General features: G+C 40.8%; 1 protein-coding gene and 1 long non-coding RNA gene across 9 annotated transcripts in view; both read right to left on the reverse strand.

The window, feature by feature from the left end:
• The window catches only part of LOC141757314 (netrin receptor UNC5D-like), a 211,930-nt gene that overhangs the window by 45,968 nt on the left and 146,725 nt on the right, over window positions 1-19,237 (reverse strand). For all 8 annotated transcript variants that reach the window (XR_012591619.1, XM_074617728.1, XM_074617727.1 and 5 more), the window contains 2 exons: window positions 11,621-11,764; window positions 11,335-11,438 (listed from right to left, as the gene is read on the reverse strand). Coding sequence is in view for 7 of the 8 variants with exons in the window: in XM_074617728.1 (XP_074473829.1) it covers window positions 11,335-11,438; window positions 11,621-11,764 (248 nt within the window). In the remaining variant the exon portion in view is untranslated. The remainder of the gene's footprint in view (window positions 1-11,334; window positions 11,439-11,620; window positions 11,765-19,237) is intronic.
• Window positions 17,206-17,589, reverse strand: LOC141757600 (uncharacterized). Its single transcript, XR_012591676.1, has 2 exons — window positions 17,535-17,589; window positions 17,206-17,497 (listed from the first exon to the last, which is right to left on the reverse strand). It is a non-coding gene; the product is annotated as an uncharacterized LOC141757600 (long non-coding RNA).

The following is a 19,237-nucleotide window of genomic DNA, read 5'->3' on the forward strand; positions in this document are numbered from 1 at the left end:
AGTACATTTACTGTATTTAAGCACACTTTTGAGGTACTCGTACTTTACGTGAGTATTTCCATTTTATGCTACTTTATACTTCTACTCCTCTACATTTCAGAGGGAAATATTGTATTTTATATGCCACTGCATTTATTTGATAACTTTAGTTGCTTTGCAGATTCAGATTATTAATACAAACATATAATCTATTTATAAATTATGATGTATTATCCTGGATTAAGCCACCCAACTGCATATTAAGTAGTTGAAAGTAGCACTGCTTTACCAGCTGCAACATGCATCAATAAATATAATACAATAATATATATTTTCTGAAATGGGCCATAATATATAAATAAATGTGATTTATGTGTGTAAATATGAGCTTTTACACTAAAAATAAAAGATGTCTTGAATCAGTGTAATAAGAAATAATAACAATTTTACAGATCTACTTAAATAAATTGCTAACTGCAAAAAAAACAGACTGAAGGAGGACGTCTGTGTGGATTTCTGGGACTCTTGTGTCACCAGAGTCTGTTCAGTTGCACAAACATGCACTGTTTAAGTGCATTTTATGTCTGCCAGAAGCTCGCAACCACACTTAGAAAGACAACAACTTTCCAATCAATCCTTTTTAGTTGGTATCGATAACATGTGAGCCGTGTTTGAGTGTTGAAGTATCGATTACTGCCGTATCGATCTGCCCTTCACTAAGGATCACTCACTCGTCCTCTCTGCAATACTGTTGAAGTGTTTAAGATGCTACGTGTTGAGGTGACACTCTCTTCGGGCCCCTGTTCCCAATATTGGCTGTATTGTGTGTGTTCGTAGGAGGATGAAGGGCTTTGGCTGCCGGCTGCTACCCCAAAAGAAAAATATATTTCTTTGCTTTAGTGATATCACATTTCACACTCAAGTTTATGGAAAAATATCATTGTTGAATTAGAATTAATGAGTGGAAACATAGCACAAATATTTGTTAAAGAAGAGGAAAACACATAATAACATTACCGGCTTGTGGTGGAAGAAGTACTCCGATCTTTTACTTAAATAAAAGTAGTAATACCACAGTGAAAAAATAATAAATGTGTTTGTTGCAGCTCGAAAAGTTGGGCCTACTTTTAGCTACTTTATATATCGATGGGTAGCTTAATCTATAACAATACATCCTAATTCATTAGTTGATCTATATTTTGTGTTAAAGGCTCAATATGTGAGATCTGGCCAGAATTTTAGTTTAAAACATTCATAAAATGAACGAATATTATCAACAGAGTGTGACGGTGTTGACGTTATGTCAAACACGTCTATGTATTGTGTACTGAAATGAGCACGCTAACCTGCTACCCCCGGCACGTCCTGTCTTGCCTTGTCTTGTTATACAACTTGTACCTCGATTGTGAGTCACTGTAATGTCCAATCTGTCCTCAGTCCAACACGAGAGGACGAAGAAGTAGAGCTGCCCTGAGGGCTTGTAAATCATGATGAAGGTACAGTACAGGGTCCGGTTAGTGGCAGAGTAATCACAAAGATGGCTGAAGCTCTTGGCAAGCGACCTTTATCGCCGTCCCAACCACCTGCTCTCCCGGCAAGAAACCACGTTTGGCGGCAACGAAGCAAAACAAGAGTAAACAAGAGACAGCGCTTGGTGAGTAAACAGATGAGGTTTGATGCTGAACTTGCAACGTTTCTTTTAGACTGGTAAGTAACATCGTTGGCTATTTAGCGAAACATATCTTCAGTGTAACCAATGACAACACAAATCGTACTGAACAACATTCAAAATGTCGTCAATATATGGTTTTGATGCTACTGTGGTGTTGCTACAATAAAACTGAGCTAAGAAAGCTGTAAGGTAAACTATCGGCCGATACAATACGTGAAGATTATAAGATAGCATTGTTGATTTGACCGGCTCTCAGAGTTTCAGCAGTTTGGTTAAACTTTGCATATTCTTGCTCTGCTGTAAGTTAGTAGTTGGAGTGGAAGTATAAAGTAGCATTACATGGAATTACGTGGAAAAGTAAAGTACAAGTAGCTCAAAATTGTACTTTAAAGGGACAGTGTGTAGGATTTGGCGGCATCTAGAGGTGTGGTTGCAGATTGCAACCAACTGAGTACCCCTCCGCTCACCTCGCTCAGAGGCCATCCATACCGTAATAACACTACTTTAGGAGCAACGGAAGTCAGGTTTTACACTCTGAGGGTCACGTTACCGCAGTTTCACAAGCGTGTCGGAGAACTACTGTGGTAGATGTAACGTAAAAAAGAGAAAGGCTCTCTCAAGAGTCAGTGTTTGGTTTGTCCATTCTGGGCTACTGCAGAAACATGGCGGAGCAACATGGTGGACTCCGTGAAGAGGACCTGCTTCCTATGTAGATATGACTCATTCTAATACACCAATGAAAACATAGTTACCTCTGCCAAGGCTGAAGGCCTAGGAAGGAGGTTACGTTTTCACCGGCGTTGGTTTGTTGGTTTGTCTGTTAGCAGGATTACTCCAAAAGTCCGCGATGGATTTGAATGAAATCTTTTGGAGGGGTCGGGTGTGGCATGATGAACAATCCATCACAATCATACTTGGGCACCTTGGCGGAGGTCTGCGCTCTCTGAGTGCCATTGTAGTTGTGAATATTATATTCCATTCCTGCCAATAGATCCACCAAAATCCTACACATTGACCCTTTAAGTATGGTAATTGAGTAAATGTATTTGGTTACATTGCACCACTGATGGTGAATCTATAAAGACATTTGTAAAAGTGAAGTCAGACAGAAGAAGAGAGGGGGAACAGCCTCGGTTGTTGTCTTCTTCAGTGTAACTGACCACATAATTGTCCCTCTAGTCTCTCTGTGATCGTAGAGGAGAATATATGTGAAGCCTCTTTGGTGGTGAGTGTTCATTTTCCGGGGCCCTTATCTCAGGGAATTCTTACGCTAAAGTAAATTAAAATAATCGTCTTGTACTCTGGTTGGTTTTTCTCTCGAATGTTTTCGCTTTGATTTATCTCTCTCTCTCTCTCTGCCCGAGATTTACTCTTTTCCAGTGTTCGCTGTAAGAAGCGTATAAACCCGGAGTGCGATTTGCATTCTGTGTCGGTCCTAGAGTCTCCCCTTCGGGGTAAAGCGATAGAGAGATGCACATGCTGATGAGAAGGCAGGGACAGGACAGACTCAAATGAGCCTGATAAGCCAGCGCCTGGGGAGGACAGGAAACGGATTTGCTTAATTGGCAAATTTGTTCCACTTAGATAGCAGCAACCAGTGTAGAACTACACCACACATAACCCAGCCGACCGGGCCTTACGGCGGTCTGCTGGTGGCGAGGTTACGTGCTGTCAAGGTCACCATGTTGACCAGTAAACAGCAGCTAATTCAAAGTGAAGCTAATGAAAACTGATCCGCACTGTGTTCGCCTCTGAAAGTTTCCGCTCTTAACTTTTGTCTTGTTTAGCAACAGACCGTTTCCAGCCAGGGGAGGGAGAGCAAATGAAATAAACTCATGATACATTGAAAGCAGCATCAAATGGTCAGCGGGAGGTCTATGAACCGTGCGGCAGAGTATAATTTTTCTGATAGCTTCAAGCTGTTTGAAGAGGTCGAGATGAGACAGCCGACGGGCCTGGAGCAGATTGTGTTTACGTGCTGAGAGGTAGCATCTTAAAAGTTGACACACAAAAACAGCACGTCCAGTGCAAGTCAGTCCAATTCCTCCCTTGCATCCGGACTAAACACTCAATTATTGTGAAAGCAAATGTAATGACCTACATTTACAATCATTCAAATGGGAAGTGAAAGCGACATGAAGACGATTACAAAGCATTGCAGTAGGTTTTGTTCCATCTGATTCAATTAAGGTTGAGTTTCATTAACAAGCGCCCTCCTCCTCCTCCTTCTTCTCTCACTTCGCTCATTCCTGCAGCCTCTCCGCCTTCCCTCAGTCATGTATGGCCTTTTCCTCAATGCAACAATGACTTTCATGAAATCACATTAAACAAATGAGCCCTCCAAATCTGACAGCAGCATATTCTGGAGGCGGGGGTGGCTAAACCCTTGTTGTGTCCTTGGTTTATCTCCACACCGTCTCTGGAAATGTTATGTTCATCACTGAATAATTACATTTTAAGTACTTCAAATGACTTTGGATGAGAGGCTTGATGATTAATTACACTTGGTATAGAATACTTGGGCAGTTAATGTGGGGCTAATGATTGTAAAACAGTTTTTTTATAAAGTTATTGGAGACTTCCCCCCCCCCCTTCTCTCCACCACTAAACTTTTACCCTTACAACAGCAGCCACAATTTCCACTTGCTGGCAACAGCTATTTGCTTGGCTGTCATCTTAAGCAGGCTGTATAATAGATGTTTGACAGTTTTCTCCTACAGTCAGACTGGATAAAAGAATCACTTTCCTGCTTGTGACAAATACCTCCTAAATCACTTATTTAATAAATTTGAGGCCTGAAAATAGGCCATGTTGTTCCAGAATTACGCCTCGGTTGATATTTACAACACCTACATGTATTTTAAATATGAGTTGTTTTCCCTGTACACTGATTGGTTGGGCTTTCAGCTCCTGCACTTAATCAGTCATTAGTAAGATTTAATAAAAAAAAAATAATAGTGACAACTGAGCTTGAGATGTGTCGCTTTGTGAGGCTATAAAATCTTTAGTAGTAAATATAAATGTGCAATTTTTCTGTGACAGTTATGTTCCCTGATGGTGTTCCCTAATTGTTTTCTTAGAGCTACATTAATTATGCAGTCATTATTATAGCCGTGATCTTTATCCTCCGGGGGTTTAGATTTCAGCACAGACTTCGAACTGAACTTTAAATTCCCCTAACGTGTAAGGATATAAACTATAAAGTACAACACTATAGCTATTATGCATTTTTTACATTTTACAATAACTGTTTGTTGATATATTTGTAGAATCGGTGTTTAAGCTTTAGGCCTGTGGGTGTTTACGGTATTTGCTAGGTGACACACTGTCATCTTCTGTGGTCATAATCCTATATTCTATTAACGTTGATACCAGATGCTTTTTCCCTCCTTTTGTCAGTGTTAGCTATCAGTTAGTCCAGGGGTCTGCAACCTGCGGCTCCGGAGCCACATGCAGCTCTTTAGCCCCTCTCCTCTGGCTCCCTGGATTTTTCATATTTATTTATCATTGTTGTAGGTCTATGGTACGACGGTACGACGGAACGACGGTACGACGGAGTATTAGGGCCACATTGAGGGAAAAAAATTAAATCTGAGATTTCGAGAATAAAGTCATAATATTATGATAATAATAGGTTTACGAGAAAAAAGTCGTAATATTATGATAATAAAGCCATAGGTTTACGAGAAAAAAAATCTTAATATTATGAGAATAAAGTCATAAATTTAAGAGAAAAAAGTCCTAATATTATAAAGTAGTAATTTTACATGTTATTTTCTTTTTTTCTTGAAAAGTTATGACTTTATTCTCATAGTATTACGACTTCTTTTCTTGTAGAGTCAAAGCAAAACAAACACTGAGCATATTCTAATATTGACTTCTTAGCAAAAGGGGATTTTAATTTGGCTTTAAGAGAAATGATTATGTGATCATCATGCCCTAAACAGAGCCACTAATGTAATAACTTCAACATCACAGTGCATATAATCTGTATTCTAAAGTGCTCTGTGTCTATAAAAAGTGGAGCCAAGAAAAAAAAAAGGATTTGGCCATCTTGACTCTTGTCACCAATAAACTGAGGCAGACTTAAGCTGTTTTACTATGATACATTCTCTGTGGTCTGACTTACAGTGTGCACAGATTATTGCCTCTATCACTGCTGGGACAGATAATATGGCATTCTCTGATTTTCATTAACATCCTACACAGCAGCCCAGTAAACTCCCGGGTGGCTTAGTTACAGCGAAGATGCGGATAAAGTCCTTCTCCCTCTCTCTCCCTGTTAATGTTGCCTCTGAGAACACGAAGAGAGCGGCGGCATAAGGGGATTTTCAAGCTGTAAAGTCGGCCCGTACAGCGTTTATGTCTTAAAACAGCATGCAAAGTTGGAACTCATTTCATTTGAATCAGGTCAACTACAGCAATTACTGCAACTGTTAAAGTATTAATTTCTATCACGATCCGTTGCAAATTGTAGGAATATGAAACAGTCAAATAAATGTCATGACCAAAATAAATATGCCTCAGAATACACATAGGGTTGAACGGATCACACTGCAACCATGACCTCAATTCCTTAAACTCTAACTGTGGCTGAGCTGCAGCTTCTCTCTGAGCCAAAATTTCACAGCGCTGGTTACAAAAAAGGCTTTAACCTCTCAGCAGCGCCTAAAGTCATGAGAAGAGAAAAGTACGGGCACATCCCCAACTCTTGATGTGAGTGGTGCAAGTCATACTAGAGGGAGCTGGATTTGTCCCTGCATTATTTACTATTACCATTCTCTTTGTTAGCCAGAGTCACATTAATGAATGCATGAGTAGTTGCCTATTTGATGACCACAATGCATGGGGGAGACTCGCGGTACACCGATGCTCCATTTGTGAGAGCTGAATCATTCATCACACCACACACACACACACAGACACACAGTGCACAAACACAGTTGCATTATGTGTGCTGTGGAAGGAGTTCATGGTCATCTTTAAGGAGCCTCAATCTACATTTTCTTTTTGCGTTTTATCAATATGAAAATGCAGAACCTACAATGCAGCCAGCTGGAGAAAATACGGAGGACAAGTGCTGACTTTCAGCTTGAATTTAAGATGAAGATTTATAGAGTCTTCCAGTTTTCAAGGGAAAGCCACTGGACAAGTTAACAAAAGGTGATCACATTCAATATTTTCCAAAAATCTCTTACAGTCAAACAAACTGTCTGAAGTCTGCAGACGTTAACAGTAATGACAAACCGGATTTGTGCTTGTTCACGTCTTACTTATTTAAGAGGCTTTTTGGCTTCAGTCTAAAAATGTCTTATTCAGCGCCAGGTTGTACTTGGTGCCTTCAAATGAAGAATGAACATGGGTAGTCGTGTACACGATATGCTTTGCGTTCAAGAGGTTAAGTCGTGAGAATGCTGCTGCTAAGCAACGGCAATATTAACTTTACTGTGTCGGCGTCTGTAAGCCAGAGAGACTAACGATTTAGCAAGCAGTAAATGTAAAGGCATAATGACAGAGGAACAAGATGAGGCCGTTGGGAATATCAGCAATTTCCTCAGATCTATTATAAAATTATGAAGAATTACAATATACAACTAAAGTTACAATATATTAACTTATTAAGCCATTTCTGACAATGTCAACAAACACGTCACACGTCGTGAACTCTGAGCTTTCAGAACCTTTCCACTTACAAGGTTGTGAATACCACAAGAGGGGGGCGTTCATACTGTTTGGACTCTCGTGAACACGGCAAATACGACCCCATTTGAAGGCACCATTGGCTCCACCTCCTCGGGTCACTTCTGGTTGCAAAAAACCAAGATGGCGACGGCCAAAATGCCGAACTTGAGGCTTCAAAACTGCAGTCCACAAACCAATGGGTGACGTCACGGTGACTACATCCACTTCTTATATACACTTGTCTATTGTTTATTTATTGGCCTGACATGACACTGTGATTTATTATGTTTTCAGTCTATTTGTTTAAACACAAATAATACAATCGGTGAAAAGCAAAAATTAAAAGTTTCAGTCAAAGGTTATTACCTCAGACTAGACGTTTACGTGTCATGTAACATTGTGACGCAGCATAACAGTTTCCCTTACTATGGATTCTGCAGCAAATCGTCTTTCAAGCAAGGTAAGAAACAAAATATGTGGTACTTTGAGTAGAAACGTGTCTATTCCATGAGTGATTAATGGCAAGAAAACATGATTATGTAGACTGTCTCCTACAATCAGTTAGGTTAAGTGAGCCAGCTAGCTCACTAATAATGTTTTTGAATACATTTGTAGGTAAGTCAAAGGCCTCATATAAAAGTGAAAACAAAACAATCCTCATAATGTTAGACATAACAACAAACACTGTATAGTCTCTGAAAGAAGGACTCATTTAGCGGTTCAAGCTTATGCAGCGCGACCCATGTTGATGTTTACATATTTCTAGGATTCAGATGGAAGGCTGTGAAAATGATAATACCTCCAGTGTTAATGTTCATTATTTCCGTGATTTACACTTAATTAACTATTTGCATATTGTAACACAGTCCAATGTAAGTCTTCATCACACTTCAGGGAGCTGTTAACACTGACACTGTGACAGACAGGTGTTGATTGGAGTCCATAGTGATATAGATATGAGAAAAAACTATTTTTATCAGTAATACTCTTTAGTCTGGTGCTTAAAGAGATATGTTTAGTATCATTGCCCGGCTGTAATGTCCTAACATTGGGAAAATGTAAATAAAAAGGGCTATGAGTTGTACACCGATCTCCCAATATGGATGATATAATACCCTCAAAAACATTACAAGGTCCTCTTTGACCTCATCGTTGTTAAATGTACTGGAAAAGAGACAAACATATTAAAAAAAAGACTGTGCTGAATGTATTTAAGTTATGTTATGCTTGTAAAACAATTTATGTCTTTCAGTTGATCCTAATGAATGATATAAAACATGAGCCCCTTTTCACACATGCACTGCAACCCTGAACTTATCCAGACATTACCCGGAGGAGCTGTATGTGAGAACGCAAATGTCTGGATCATTTGAACCGGACGTTAAATGGACTTTAAGCTGCCAGCTCACTTGTACAATGTTTAATTGAGCCCATGTGTGAATAAAGCAGGTCACTGTCCTGAGCATTCACAGCGAGCGAGTGGGCGTGTCGATGACGTTTCTATCACGGCTTGCGTGAAACCTGAAGTAAAACAAACATCTGAGGGTGAAGAAGAAGAAGAGTCATTTACAGGAAGACGCCAACGAAAATGTCGAACTGGAGAAACAATGAGATTCGGGAACTTCTGATGGTAAGGGACGATGTCGAAACTGTCAGAGAAATTAAAGGAACCGTAAGAGACTTATGACCAACTTACAAACCGCCATGTGACCACGGTGCAATCTGCGCTCTACTCAGGCGCCACCCCTCGCCTAAACCAAACAGAGTATTTCCAGTAGGTGAGAACACATCCGACATGTCATAATCGATGTCAATGCCTAACCTTAACTATTCAAGATCAATACCTAACCTTAACTATTCAAGATCAATGCCTAACCTTAACTATTCAAGATCAATGCCTAACCTTAACTATTCAAGATCAATACCTAACCTTAACTATTCGATGTCAATGCCTAACCTTAACTATTCAAGGTCAATGCCTAACCTTAATTATTCAAGGTCAATGCCTAACCTTAACTATTCGAGATCAATGCCTAACCTTAACTATTCAAGATCAATACCTAACCTTAACTATTCAAGATCAATACCTAACCTTAACTATTCAAGATCAATGCCTAACCTTAACTATTCAAGATCAATACATACCCTGAACTATTCAAGATCAATGCCTAACCTTAACTATTCAAGATCAATGCCTAACCTTAACTATTCAAGATCAATACCTAACCTTAACTATTCAAGATCAATGCCTAACCTTAACTATTCAAGATCAATACCTAACCGTAACTATTCAAGATCAATACATACCCTTAACTATTCGAGATCGATGCCTAACCTTAACTATTCAAGATCAATATCTAACCTTAACTATTCAAGATCAATACATACCCTTAACTATTCGAGATCGATGCCTAACCTTAACTATTCGAGGTCAATGCCTAACCTTAACTATTCAAGATCAATACCTAACCTTAACTATTCAAGATCAATACATACCCTTAACCATTCGAGATCAATGCCTAACCTCAACTATCCGAGGTCAATACCTAACCTTAACTATTCAAGATCAATGCCTAACCTTAACTATTCGAGGTCAATACCTAACCTTAACTATTCAAGATCAATACCTAACCTTAACTATTCAAGATCAATGCCTAACCTTAACTATTCAAGATCAATACCTAACCTTAACTATTCAAGATCAATACATACCCTTAACTATTCGAGATCGATGCCTAACCTTAACTATTCGAGGTCAATGCCTAACCTTAACTATTCAAGATCAATACATACCCTTAACCATTCGAGATCAATGCCTAACCTCAACTATCCGAGGTCAATGCCTAACCTTAACTATCCGAGGTCAATGCCTAACCTTAACTATTCAAGGTCAATGCCTAACCTTAACTATTCAAGATCAATGCCTAACCTTAACTATTCAAGGTCAATGCCTAACCTTAACTATTCAAGATCAATGCCTAACCTTAACTATTCAAGGTCAATGCCTAACCTTAACTATTCGAGGTCAATACCTAACCTTAACTATTCGAGGTCAATACCTAACCTTAACTATTCGAGGTCAATGCCTAACCTTAACCATATCGCGAGAGTTTCCCCACTCGTGGGTTACCTTCTAGACACGACCGTGAAAGGGCAACTCTGCACATTGTCCTTCATTTAAGAAAACGGCTGTACAGAACATGTCTATTTTATAACCTTTTACAAACATCACTGCTGTAAACAAATTAGTAAACTTATTAGTCAGTGTATGTAAAGACCTGTCAATCATTTTGGGAGTAATAGCAGGGTTCCGGTCCCGTGCTTTGAAATGTGCTGGTCGGGCTGTCATTTTGTTTACGAATGGATCACGGACTGTGCCTTTAAGTAAATGCAAAGCTTCAGATGCTTGGGTACACACAGGCTTTGATATTGACATATCTGCCTGCTGAGCCTTCACATGAAGGCGCACAACATCAGAGCGCAGCAGAACACACACACCACTCAACAGGACTGTCCGCTGGAGCCTCATTTTATATTCATAGTAAAAATTAAAATGGCAATGACAGCCTCTCTCTTTCAGACACAAACACTCCGGAAAGGAAGGGAGGGAGGAAGGGAGGGAGGGAGAGAGGGAGGGGATGATAGCGAGAGTGAAATGAATACATGACATCTAAATAAGTCGTAGCCGTACACCCTTTTACCAGAGAACATAGCGAACAGAGAACATAGCGATGCACATGGATGGATAGATATTACTCCCAGTGTATGAATAATCTCTCTTCCTTGAACAGAGTGAGACTCAGAAACTAAACAAATGGCATCTTCAGCTCATCAACTGCAGCCCTGGCTTCTACTAAACTGAACTGTCTGTGGCTGGAGAGTAACAAAAACATGGTATCATGAATACAGAGTTACACTGTAAGTAAACCAGACAGATGACTGCTCCTCTGCAGGCAACACGGGAGAAAATGGTACGTGTTTGAAGTGCAAGAAGCCCTCACCTCAGCCACGGGCACTCCCTCTGGGGGACGACAGTGCAACACAATCATGCCATTCAGAGGCACCTCGGTGCCCTGGGGGTCCTGCTCAAAGTTCTTCCTCAGGTCTGGGGGAAGAGAATAAACAACCGGCATTAAAACACGAAAGGAAAATGCGTTTCACGTGTGACCTTCTTCAGCTCACACATACATGAAACATGAAGGAATGATTCTAGAAAATCAGACTGTCGGTTTGAAGGGTAACCTTCTCAGGGAGGTCAGTGTGGTATTAAAGTGACATGTAGCTTACAGGCGATGCGGACAGTTGCCTTGCGGCTCTTGGAGGTTCCCAGGTGACTCCAGGCGACACACAGACACCAGTAATCCTCCGGGCCATGGAAGTCCTCCACCTGCTGACGGGACACGTTGATCATCACCTCGCGGATCTTCAGCCCTGCAGACAAGATGGTAGATTGCTTAGATGAGCTTTCATTATATCACAAGCGCTAATCAATAGAAGAGATGAAGATTTGCAGGGACAGGATGCCGAGAGATATCTGAATAAGATAAGATTATCAGCAGTAAACAGATTTGCCAGGAGGAGAAAGAGGAGAGAATGCTACTCAAAGCAAATCAATTTCAGGGATTGTGCTCGGACAATCTAAACCGTACCGTACTGTACACTTTTATCTGCTTCAAATTCACAAAGCTGACCACTTCATTGTGCATATTGACGTCATTACTGGTCTTTCGACAAACCCTTGATGCCAAACAGATGGCCAGCAATGCAAAACGCTGGTTGAACTAGAAATTGCCAGTGAGCCCTCGTATCCTACTTTCAGTCTCTGTAAAACATAATCCATTTATACACAAGTGACACTAAATGCTTTCCAGTGGAGGCATTAACTGAGAGGAGGAACACATCAGCCTGTTATTGTTTTAAGGGAGAGCGTGAGCACTCGTTTTTTTCCCTCTTTGAAAACATTTGAAGAGGCTATAATTTAAGGTAGAAAAGAGAAGCAAAACAATGCAATTAAATACTTCATGTGAACACCGATACTTTCTATGGCAATCAAATCATCTATTTCTGCTGCAGAACTTTGGCTTGATGTCACACAGGTCTTCGTTAATATCTGTATATTGTCTGTGATGCGGCTCATAATGAGCCGGAGCGAGGGGAGCTTTTTCTGAGACAACTGATGGGAATTTAAAAGCCTGGTATTTCAATTATGCCAGACTATGAACAAAAGATGACAGGCACGGACCATTAATGCATTATTGGGTATCTAGGTAATTGCAGCTTTCAACCAGCATATGATGTCCTGGAACCGCAGTCAGCCAGATTTATTAATAAATGAATACAGAGCTGTGAACAGCTAATATTAAGTGTCCAGTCTCTCGTCACTCCTCGCAGTATACAATTAAGAATGCACAGAGGGAGAGTGGGGGGTCACAATAAGGCTGCATTCACACCGAATCAGGCATTGTGGAGATATAGCGCTGGGTTGTGTGGCGGTGTGGGAGTTATGACCCATTAACACCAAGCGACTGCATGACGATTAACGTCTTTTGTTCCCTAATGGTTGGGTTGCACAGCTCTGGATCGCCGGTTACGTGATTGGTCGGCGTGACGTTGGGTTGTATTTCTCCTAAAGTTGATTCAGTTTCAACTTTTTTGCCGCAGGCTGCTGCGATTTGTTTCAGCACCCCCTGCGGTTCCCACCGCCTCAACCCAAACGCACCACCTACATTCTAATGGATGGGAGGACTGGCGTTTTCGCCGCAACGCCTGATTGGGTGTGAGTGCAGCCTAACAAATACCCAACCCTTCAAAGAACAGTGAACCTATGGGTAGATTGATGGGTAAGAGTAGCAACGTGATTCAACTTCTGCTATAACTAGCTACCACCAGTTACAGCCAGGCCCGTTTTGTTCTTTGTGTGTTAAAACAGGCTGCTGTTTGTGTTTTAGAGTCAAGGCCTTTACACACAAGGGGTGTGATGACACAAAAACGCAAGGTACTGGCAGTGATGTGAATTTGCAACAGTTGCAGCACTTTTTCAATAAAAGGTTCGAATACGTCCTTAGCAGGCAGACGACCAACTACCGGGATCCTGTTGACCCAGAGCAGCGTCTGGCAGTCTGTCTGAGGTAAACTGTTGAACAGCCTAAACTACTGTAAGCTATTTTATTGAGTTTCCTTTTAGCAAAATGCTCTGGGTGAATTTGCCTCTGGTAAACATCTACACAGTGTATATTGCATATCTAGGGCTTTTATTGTGAAAGGTAAGAACAGAAGGAGTGGATCTGGTCTGCGCTGGTTGAAAGGAGTAATGAAGTTTGCCATCTTGGTTCCGACTACGGAGCCTCCGTGTTGTTCGTGCCCGTTTTAAACGTGATTGGTTGGCGCCTTTATTCACAGTGCGAAAGCCCAGAAAAATCTACCTTGTTCTGGGTAAAAACGTATGCTTTTTCTACGTGTAATATTCACGTTCTGTGTGAAAGTACTCAACAACAGTTCAAAAAAATATATTGACGCCCCCGGCTTTAAAACTCACAGAATAGGTCCTCACTTCTGATCAACTAAGAACTCTTTCTGTATAAGATTTACATTAAATATGGAACAAAAAATTTTTATAACCAAATTATATTTCATGAAGTAAAGTTTTAATTCTCAAGATTTAAGTCCTGGTTGGTTTAGTGACACAAATACAGCAGTAAACACTCTTTGAGCAGCTACTTAAACCTGCAGTAGGCAGAATGTTTTTGGCATCATTAGGAAAAAAAATTCCATAATAACCTTTCAGCATATTGTAATTCAAGTGTTCTGAGAGAAAACTAGACTTCTGCACCTCCTCATGGCTCTGTTTTCAGGCTTTAGAACAATCTAGCCCGTGACGAGAGACTTTGACCAATCACAGGTCATTTCAGAGAGAGAGAGAGCGTTCCTATTGGCTGTGCTCCAGCTGGTGGGCGGTGCTTGGTATTTTCTGAAGAGACCTCACCATGGCTGCCGGGTCACAAACTTTCTCATTTTACAGCTAAACAGTGCGTCAGTTTACAGTGCAGCCAAACAAACCCATGTTGTCTTATTGTGTAGATGCATTTTTAATGAACAATCACAATCAGCACTAACATCAGTGACAAATACTGTACATTGCGTTTCCTTTGACTGCTTCTTGTGTTTCTCGCCAGTTGAATGCTTTTAATGCGCTAGCAGCAGTAGGACATGTTTGTTTTACATTAGCAGTAACTTTCAGCTCTGACACTGCTGTAGGAAAGTGAACAGCATAGTGAGGTTCATATTAATGCCATAACATGCTGCATCGTTTCCTGTGAATCCCTAACGTTTATAGGTAATTTGTGCAGGGATGGCGGCCAACAATGAAAAAATACATACAGAGGTAATTACAGATATGTAAATATATTGAATGGCTCTTGCTGAGAAAATGAATTTAAATCATTTTCATTATCATTAATTGATTTAAATCTACTTTTTCAAAACCTTATTTTCCGAAGGCAGTAAATCCATAAAGGCTGTACTTTACACAGATTTCTAGTGTAGCTAACAAGTCGTGCCTAACAACACATCTCACAGCAGCTGTTCAGAAATCACTGTAAAGCTCGGCCTCTTGTGGCTTATTGCTTAATTACGCGGCCCTACACTTGTAGAGGAGTCTTCTCTCCATAGGCTTTTGCCGTCATGCCGAACATTGCAAACAGCTCAGACAGGGGCCGGGATTAAATGAGAACTAATAATATGAAATGAAAGGTTATCAAAGGGAGCCTAATGAAGTAATGTAAAACAGAAATGTTCTCTGAAGACACTGTAATCCTCTGCAATGGCTGACTGATATTATGTACAACACACACACACACACCCACCCCCTCCATCTACTCCTCCTTTCCACCGCTACAAATTAGAGACTTAATCAACATGCCTGATTAAGTGAGAGTGAGGCGGATTTAACTACAGGAAAATAAAAACACAAGATTGCACTCTAGTGAAGGGGCACATTTAGGCTTTTTCTTCAGTGTCAGAAGAGATTCAGGTGATTGTGTGAATAGGAACTGCTGCAGTCGTAGCCAAAGCAGCATGACTTTGCATGATGCAGATTTTCCAAAATGTAAACAAATAGGCTAGTATTAACCTGTGCAGTGCAGTTTGGGGGGCAAAAACATGCAGTCGTTTGCATGCAGTACAAATGTGTTATTTTCACCTATTCTAAAATGGTGTATTTGAATATTTCTGCATACTGGGGTCCCTAAACAGTCTTGGAATTACATAAATTGGGCTCTCGGTAAAGCTGAGACTCGTGTTGCTCCAATGAGCCCAACTGTATTCATGTGTGATGATGTTAGTCCCCAGAGTAGCCATTTCATTGTAGTGAAACGTTTTTTTTACGATATAAAATGACCTATGGTGACCTCTAAGATAATCACAGCCTCATGAAACTTTACAGCCACAAATTAAAGACCTAGAGCATTCAGAGAATGGATGGCTTTCCTAGCTAGATTGACAATAAGGGGGTTTCTGAGAAGTTTCCAGAGCAGACAGGGCTCGCCAAAAATGCAATTTTTGCAGAAATCTCCAAATGTGAAACGTTTTTGAAACCAAATCACAGCAAGGTTTTTTCTATGGTGTTCCTCTTGGTGTCTTAATGTGGTATTTTGGAGGGATTATTGATTATTTTGATCAATACTCGAGTGGTAAAAAATGGTTCAATTTAGCACCAAATCTGTGTAACAAATGGCATCAACGCAGAAATTGCTGCAACAACTTATGAGACATAATAGAGCATGGGGATGACCGTCATATACGTCAATCATAATGTTCTAAGTCCTTATACACTTTTTATTTCTGATTTATGACCCAGCTTTCAGATGATGTACACCACTTCTATGTGACATCTACTGTTGACCTGCAAAGACAAAAATGGGTCTATGAAAAGATGGGGGGGAGGGAAAAGGTTAGGTTCAATATTCAGTGAGATCCATCCACAATAACGTCTCTTCAGTTTTAACCACATTGGTTGTACAGCGCAGGACAAAGCTTGACAGATGCTCCACAGGTCTCATTTCTGACTCATGATCAGATGTTGGAGCTTGGCACTGTGTGTGACTTAAAGCTATAGGGACCGTTTCAAAAGTGCATGCTAAAGAGCTTTTAGAATTATTTCAATAGCTATCTCATTTCTTTTCATAGACACTTCAAACCATTCATCTGGGTCTCCTCCCATTATATAAACAAAGAACGAGAGGAAAATCACACAATATGGCCCAACGCAATTATGACTCCCATTCTATTTCAGCTAACATGTCCACCCGGACCCTTTCACAGACTTTCTGTTTTTTCTACTTTTTGAAAGTAGGGTTCAAATACAAATTATGTTTCATTGTTTAAAGTTACTACAAGGAACTTTTAACTGGTTATGAAACAGTTTAAACTGAATACGGATGCCTGTATATGACCTACAGAAGTAAACAAGACCATCAGCGAGAATATTGGCCAGACCGTATTGCTGGGCCCGCTGGAGGTAAAGGAGGCACGGGAGAACCAGAACCAGGACTGAGCGGGGCAGACTGTCAAGTGTTGGACACACTGCCCGCATGAGGCTCGCGTGCCAGCTGCGTGGCGTGTTGTTTTTTATTTCGGCGTCCATGTTAACAGGTTAGAGTGGACACACTGCCCGCATGAGACGCGCGTCTCACAGAATCCCTTCATTTGTTAACGCGAGGCTTTTATTCTGAAATATGAGCAGTCAGTGCTGTGGAACATGCAGTCACTTTGAGTGCTCCAAGAAATGATAAAGTTTGGGGTTTAAATCAACACTTCCTGCTTTCATTTCAAAATAAAAGCCCTAAAGCGGGTTTTCTTTGCACAGAATTCCTTCATTTGTTAACACGAGGCTTTTATTCTGAAATATGTGCCGGACAGTGATGTGGAACAAGCAGTGACTTGGAAAGCATCATAAATGAATACAGTACGGAGTTTTAATTGTGGATTATTACTATTATTTACTAATTACCACACGTTTCTGAACCTTTCTCTGTCTAAAATAAATATAAATTATATTTATTATGAAGTTAAATGGCCATTAAAAGGCAAACTCTATGCAGAAAGAAAGGGCTCACAGCAGCAGCAGAAACACAGCTGACAGGTAGCCGACACGCAGCCAACTCGCGTCTAGTGTGAACACCAGACTCCTGCATCACGCAGCCACCACGCGACGCAGACGCCACGCGAGCCTCATGCGGGCAGTGCGCCCACGGCTTCAGACCCTGCTGCAGTAAAATGAGGTTTTCTAAAGGGACTCTGGTGCTTGGTTACACTACTGATTTTGTCCACAGGGACCGCCAAAATCAACACAATATGAAAGTTCCTCATAATAGCTTTGATTCATTTAGGTAAATGATGAAATAGCATGTTATTTTGTTGGCATGAGGAGTATAAATAGTAGAAGAAAACAATTTAATACAGAAAATAAAGCAAGCTAGATGATTTCTCTCATCTACGAAGACAGATATTTTTACAACATAAACAGATACGTGGTAGCTTGGCGTACATCTCTATAATGCAGTGAGTCTAGTGCTTCACTGATGGTTTAATTTCCTCTTCTTCAGCTCAGTAACATTATTTTATCTGACTTAATGGTGTCATTCTTTCATGGAAGCACCGCGGTTGAGTTTGACTTCAGAAAGAATCAATTAACTTCATCTGCATTAACGGAACATCTCAGGAAAACTGGTTCGGTCTATATAGAGTCTGTGTGAGGAGTCTTAAAAAAATGTCAATTTAGAATTTAAAATTCTTCAAAATAACTAACCTCACACCATATCTGTCTTTGATGTAACCTCTAAACTTCAGTAAGTGCTTTTTGACAAGCAATTTCACTGCTGGATTGTGACAGTAGCCCACTAAGGAGACCAGGGGAATGGGTTCAGGCGTGTCGTCTCTTAATTCACAATGTCTCTTTCACAATCAAACCTCCTCATCTTTATTAATGATGAAGAAAACAGAAGAAACTAATGCATAAACAACAGTGTGCTGCTTCTGATGCAACGGTTTGGAGAAAACACACTGACTCATAGAGGGTGGAGTGAGCTACGGCTCTGCAGATTCACTCCAAAAGCTCTTTCAGTCTGGCACACAGTGAGAACATTTCTGACCACTAAAGAAAAATAAAATAGGAGAAGAAAAAAAGATGCTCTCCATATCAGCGTGAAATAAATAAAACATAATTTCAGTTTGCTTAAATGTTAACACGCATATTCAAACACAAACGCATGAAATACTGGCAATAAATCCGCACCCACAGTGAAGGGAGGCTATTGTTTGTTTGAGTGAGGGCCATGGTGTTTCTGCTGAAGGCGAGATAAACAAAGAGAGAAATCAGAAAGACACTCGGACTCCCAGGTTCCCTCACATTAGGCCGAGATCAAAGAGCTTAGTCGCTTTCCCAAGTAGCCTGGAATGACACTGCATTTGAGATATTATCCAATAATTGCTCGGTCATGTCGATGACACGCGGTCACTTCTCGGCGTTCAGGAATACAAACATCCATTCAGCTCCCGTCCCCAGCCACCTGTTTTCATTTTTTGCCTCTCTTTCCTTCAGGCTCATGCCAGTGGCTCTTGACAGAGCACCACAAAGCCTTGACAACAGCCCTCAAGGTGGAGCAGCCTCCACATGCCCCCTTAATCATGCCCTTTAATATGTCTCTAATGTAGCCTCTATAAAGGAGTCAGGAAGAGATATACCAAAGCTGATGCTCACTTATCATCCCGCGTTCTCTCTGTCTTTCTCTGGCTCTCTTTTGGTCTGCCTGGCGCGGGGCCTGTGGTGTGATTTCTCCCGGCTTTGGCCCATTGTTTCGCCTTGGCCGAGTCTATGAAAAGGCCCTGAGGGAGCCGGGCGGTGCCAGC

This window comes from Sebastes fasciatus, chromosome 19, assembly GCF_043250625.1.
Source record: "Sebastes fasciatus isolate fSebFas1 chromosome 19, fSebFas1.pri, whole genome shotgun sequence".
Lineage (NCBI taxonomy): Eukaryota > Metazoa > Chordata > Actinopteri > Perciformes > Sebastidae > Sebastes > Sebastes fasciatus.